Source organism: Myotis lucifugus, unplaced genomic scaffold (assembly GCF_000147115.1).
Source record: "Myotis lucifugus unplaced genomic scaffold, Myoluc2.0 scaffold_318, whole genome shotgun sequence".
Lineage (NCBI taxonomy): Eukaryota > Metazoa > Chordata > Mammalia > Chiroptera > Vespertilionidae > Myotis > Myotis lucifugus.
The window spans coordinates 799,466-804,947 of NW_005871366.1; the positions used below are offsets into that span (position 1 = coordinate 799,466).

Below are 5,482 nucleotides of genomic sequence, written 5' to 3' on the forward strand. Positions count from 1 at the left end.
ATAGTTTATGGTTTCCTTTCCACCATTCAAGTCTTATCTTAGAACATCTTCACTTCTTTTATATGGGTGGGCAAAAGTAGGTCTGTAGTTGTTCATATGGAAAATAATACACTAATTAATAAATAATGATACAGGAATAAACTGTGTTTCGTGTACTCACAATTACAAACCTGCTTTTGCTCCACTCTGGTATATACTCTTATTTAATATGAAAATAAAAAGAAGTATTACAAACCAGGACATAGCACAAAAGTATGGGAAGGCAGGGTTTGCTGCTGTAAAGCTGACGCAGACAAGGCCGTAGGCAGGGGAGCAAGTACGGAGTCTTCAGAGGCAGGGAAGCGAGTGCTGACGGCCTGATGTCCCCTCCCTCACAGACATCAGCTCAACAGGAAGCGCCGTTGTTGCCATGAATGGTCGCTGCCTCTCCCAGCAGCGCCCAGGGTGTGGTCTGGGACAGGAGCAGTGCACGCTTGTACCTTTTCTCCTTCCCTTTTCCTCGGTTTCCAGTTCCTCTTCTCACATAGGCGCCTGTGCTCACTTTTCTCTAGGTCCTTATGGACTTCCTTGACCGTCCATTTTTTCCTTCAACTAATACTTGTCCTGGGTTTACTGTGTGCACAGCACTGGGTGCTGAATGAGGGAGTGGGACAATCCAAGCAAGAAGTAACTATGCCGAAACCGGTTTGGCTCAGTGGATAGAGCGTCGGCCTGCGGACTGAAAGGTCCCAGGTTCGATTCCGGTCAAGGGCATGTACCTGGGTTGCGGGCACATCCCCAGTAGGAGATGTGCAGGAGGCAGCTGATCAATGTTTCTCTCCCATCGATGTTTCTATCTCTCTCCCTTCCTCTCTGTAAAAAATCAATAAAATATATATATATATATAAAAAAAAAAGAAGTAACTAGAGGCTGGAAATAGCAGCTAATAGTTACGGACTCGCTCTGGGCCATTGTGCTGCCTCACACGCATTCTTTGCTTGGTTGCATCCTAGTTCTCTGTGAGGCAGGGACTTGCCATCCCCATTTGGCAGACTGCAGAGGGAGGCACTGGGTGGAGAAGGAACCTGCCCAGGGCCGGATTGGGTTTGGGCAGTCTCGTCCGGGGCCCACACTCTTAGGATAAGTGCAGGGAAGAGACTGCAGTGGGTCATGTTGTTGGAAGTGACTGGGGTAGGAGTGGGCTGGGGGCCTCGTAAGGGACTTCAGACTGGGGAGGTTGGGGAAGGCCCGTCTGAGGAGGAGATCTGGGGGGAAGAGTGGCGGACGGAGAGAAGAGCCAGTGAACGGAGAGAAGAGCCAGTGAACGTGCGCTGAAGTGGTGGGACAGCAGGGGGGTGGGGGCGGGGAGAGGAGGCTTGGCAGGTGCAAGGGGCCAGTTGGTGGGATTGGCACACAGTGGGCTTTGCTCCAGGGGAAGCCATGGTGGGTGTAAGGAGGGGAGTGATCTGCTCTAATGCACATTTTTGAAAGGGTCCCTTTGTGTGGAGAAAAGCTTGGTCAGGACAAGAGAGGAAGCAGGGACACCCCTTCGGAGACTGGTCCAAACAGGCCAGAGAAGGTGGTCGTGCGGCCTAGGGACGGGAAGAGCGGACTGGATGGGCGGGGCTGCATTTGGAGGTAGAGCAGGTAGGACTTGGGGAGTGGATCCGGGGGCTTGGGACAAGGGAATGGAGGGTGATTCCTGGGTTTTGAGTGTCTGGGTGGATGGGATGTGTCATCTTTACTGGCTGGGCGAAATGTTGGGCTTGGGAACAGGATTTTGAGGGGAAATGCAGTCTTTTGTGTCCATGAAGTTGGAGCTGCTTGTTGGGACCTGTGTGGGACTGGCAAGTAGACAGTGGGTTTTCAAGTTCAGAATTCAGTAGAGAGGCCTGGCTGGTATCACCCAGGGAGAGAGAAACAAGCCCAGGACATTGAACTTGGGGCACCCCCACCCTATAGCGATGTGGAGACAGGGAGCCTAAAAACACCACTGAGAAAAACAGGCGGATGGACAAGGCCCAGCGGAGGAGGAGCCTGTGGCACAAGTGAAAGGCAGGAGGACTCAGGGTGGGGATCCGGGCCTGGAGCAGTTGGAGGTGGCTTCCCAGGGTGAGCCTTGAGTGGCAGGTGGGATTGTCAGAGGGCCTGAGACCCAACACCAGTTGGGCTGGGCAGTGGAAACAGCATGAGCCAAGCGCAAGCCCAGAGCTGAGGGGGTACCTAAGGGTGAGCGGTCAGCCAAGCTGTCCTCTGTGGCAGTGAGGGGTCCTGCCACCTCTATGTGCCTGCAAGTAGCTGTCTGAATTTGGAGAAATGTCCTGTTTTATCTTGGAAATACGGGAATTTTGCATTCAACTTCTCAATTTATCTGGGTTTCTTTCACTATATAAAAAGGGGTTTGCCCTGGTTGGTGTATCTCAGTGGTTAGAGCATTGGCCCATGCACCAGTGGGTCTCGGGTTCGATTTCCAGTCAAGGGCATGTGGCTGGGTTGCAGGTTCAATCCCTGGGCCTGGTCAGGGCATGTGCAGGAGGCAACCAATCGATGTGTCTGTCTCACATTGATGTTTCTCTCTCCCTTCCACTCTCTAAAAATCCATAAAAATATATCCTTGTTTTGTTTAGTAAAAGTCCAGGCCAGTGCTTCCCATTGGTCCTGGAGCTTTGCTACCACAGATACATGTCCTCTCCTGGGGTCAAGTGCGTCGTTTGGAAAGCTTCGCGTCCGCAGTGTGCGGGAAGGGCCCTTAACGGAGTGTTCTGGGAGCTCAGGTGCCGGTCACGCATAAACCAAGTGGGTTTGATGGGGAGAGACAGGGTGGAAGGTTTGGGGACCAGCTCCGGCAGCAGTTTAGGAGTCGACTGGCCTGGTTTAGGGTGAGGCGGTGACATGGGCGCCAGACAAGGGTTCAGGAGATTGAAGGTTCTGACCCTGGAACTGGAGGGGAGCGGGGGGCCGTTTCTCAGGACTCGGGAGCTGCAGTGGGCAAGTCTGTTTTGTGGAGAAGAGGCCGAGACTGGGGGGACAGAGCCTCCAGACAGGCATTGAGGTGAGCAGTGGGGCCAGGGGAGAGGCCGCCCAGCAGGGAAGGAGCCCACCTCCCGGCCTCCTTCCTCTGACCTTCTTGCTCTCGCCAAGTCTTTCTTGGAACTTGAATCTTTCTTATTTTTTTAATTCTCTTTACCTGCTCCCTCTATGTCCATCCCAACAATAATTATAATTAGGCTGCTGTCCTTGCCCACGTATCCTCAAAGACAACTGTAATTTGGACCAATCCCAGGAAAATCAGTGGGAGCCAGAAAGATTAGGGTCAGTTGTGAGGTTGACCTAGAAGCTGCTTGTCTCTGGCCTTCTGCGTCATGGGGGAGAGGTGTGCGATGAGTGGCCAGGGCACCGCCTCCTGGTGCTGCTCCCACACTTCCCTGAGCGGCCCCTCCTGTGCCCTCCCAGTCTTGCTGGAATGAGTATCTGACAACTCGAATCGAGCAGAACCTGGTGATGAATTGCACCTGCCCCATTGCCGACTGCCTGGCCCAGCCCACGGGAGCCTTCATTCGTGCCATTGTCTCCTCGCCAGAGGTCATCTCCAAGGTACCCTCTCCTCCGAGAGAGGCTCGGTGCACAGCCAGAGGGGCAGACCCTAGGGAGTGGGCGGGGTGCGGGGGGGCCTGAAGGTGTGGCGACCTAGCGAGCCAGGCCCTCACCTGTGGCCCCTCTGCCCCCACAGTACGAGAAGGCCCTGCTGCGTGGCTACGTGGACAGCTGCTCCAACCTGACGTGGTGCACCAACCCCCAGGGCTGTGACCGCATCCTGTGCCGCCAGGGCCTGGGCTCAGGGACCACCTGCTCCAAGTGTGGCTGGGCCTCCTGCTTCAACTGTAGCTTCCCTGAGGTGGGTGCCCACCCCAGCCCTGATGCTGAGCCGGGACCCACACCCGTCCCTGCTCAGCACACACATTCTGCCTTGTCCTCATCCTCCGCCACCGAGTTGAGCTTTGTTCCTCCTCCTGTCATCCTCCAAATGGAGCCTCCCTCCCTTCCGCCTCCCTCGAACAATAGCAGGAAGGCCGCCCTGAGCGAGGGCTGGACTGTGTCCTCACCTCCCCGTCCTGCTCTAGGCACACTACCCTGCCAGCTGTGGCCACATGTCTCAGTGGGTCGACGATGGCGGCTACTACGACGGCATGAGTGTGGAGGCCCAGAGCAAGCACCTGGCCAAGCTCATCTCTAAGCGCTGTCCCAGCTGTCAGACCCCCATCGAGAAGAACGAAGGGTGTCTGCAGTAAGAACGGGTGCTGTGGGCCCTGGGGAGTCGGCAGGCACAGGAGAGAGTAGAGGCCTGGTGGTAGGAAAGGGGTGGTGGGGCTTCTGAAAAGCTGAGCAACAAGGGCAGTTACTCAACTACCCCCTCTGGGCACCCTCCAGAGCGACGCCCTCAGCTCATGTTCCCCGTGTTTAGTCTAGTGTGTGGGGACTCAGAAGCCAGGGTGCTTTCAGTAGGAACTGGTCAGGTTAGGGCGTGGAGGGGCCAGGGACACCGTCCGTGTGCATCCAGGCCCCTGGCTTTCCTGGCGCGGCCCTGGCCAGAGGCAGGAGTCCTCTGACCAGATAGCTTCCTCCGTAGCATGACCTGCGCCAAATGCAACCATGGATTCTGCTGGCGCTGCCTCAAGTCCTGGAAGCCAAATCACAAAGACTATTACAACTGCTCTGCCATGGTAAGGGGCTGGGCGGCGAGGAGCGAGAGGCCCGAAGGCAGGCAGGCGGGGCCCTGAGCAGAGGGCTGTGTGGAGAGCAGCCTAACAGTTGTTGGGACAGTGGCTCAGTGCGGAGAAGACAAGCCACCTAGGCCTGCCGTGCTGGGAGGTCTGTCCAGCGAGGTCTGTCCTGGGAGGTCCATGCACGGGGACCAGAGGCCCAGGGTGGGACTTCCACCCCCAGGTGGCTACAGAGGGCTGGGGTGGGCTGGGCATTCTCAGGGCAGCAGGGCAGAGTGGAGAGCAAGGACTGAGTCAGGACCTGGCTCTTCCAGTTAGTATGTGGCTTTGGGTCAGTTTACTTGTCCACTCGTCAGCATTCTCACCTGTAAAAGGGGGTAATAATGTGACTCACCACACAGAGTCTGAGGCTTACAGAGAGAATCTGGGCAAAGCGTGGAAAGGCCTCTGTGAATGGTAGCTAGTCTGACGAGCCCACGCTGTCCCAGCGAAGCACAGTAGCCCCCTATGTGTCTCACAGGTAAGCAAGGCAGCTCGCCAAGAGAAGCGGTTCCAGGACTACAACGAGAGGTGTACTTTCCATCACCAGGCCCGGGTGAGGAGGGGGAGGGCGGGGAGAGGCAGGGAGGGGCCCAAGGTCTGAATCGATGGGTGCTGTTCTGAAGGGATGTGTGTGCATGCGCTTGCTGACCCGCCTTCCTCTGCACAGGAGTTTGCTGTGAACTTGTGGAACCGAGTATCTGCCATCCATGAGGTGCCCCCACCCAAATCCTTCACCTTC

The 5,482-nt window shown here is 56.1% G+C and overlaps 1 protein-coding gene across 1 annotated transcript in view; it reads left to right on the forward strand.

Moving 5' to 3' along the window:
- Positions 1-5,482, forward strand: part of CUL9 (cullin 9) — a 36,441-nt gene that overhangs the window by 28,262 nt on the left and 2,697 nt on the right. The window contains 6 exon segments of the mRNA XM_006100602.3: positions 3,434-3,574; positions 3,711-3,875; positions 4,102-4,265; positions 4,608-4,701; positions 5,222-5,296; positions 5,411-5,482. Coding sequence (XP_006100664.1) covers positions 3,434-3,574; positions 3,711-3,875; positions 4,102-4,265; positions 4,608-4,701; positions 5,222-5,296; positions 5,411-5,482 — 711 coding nt within the window.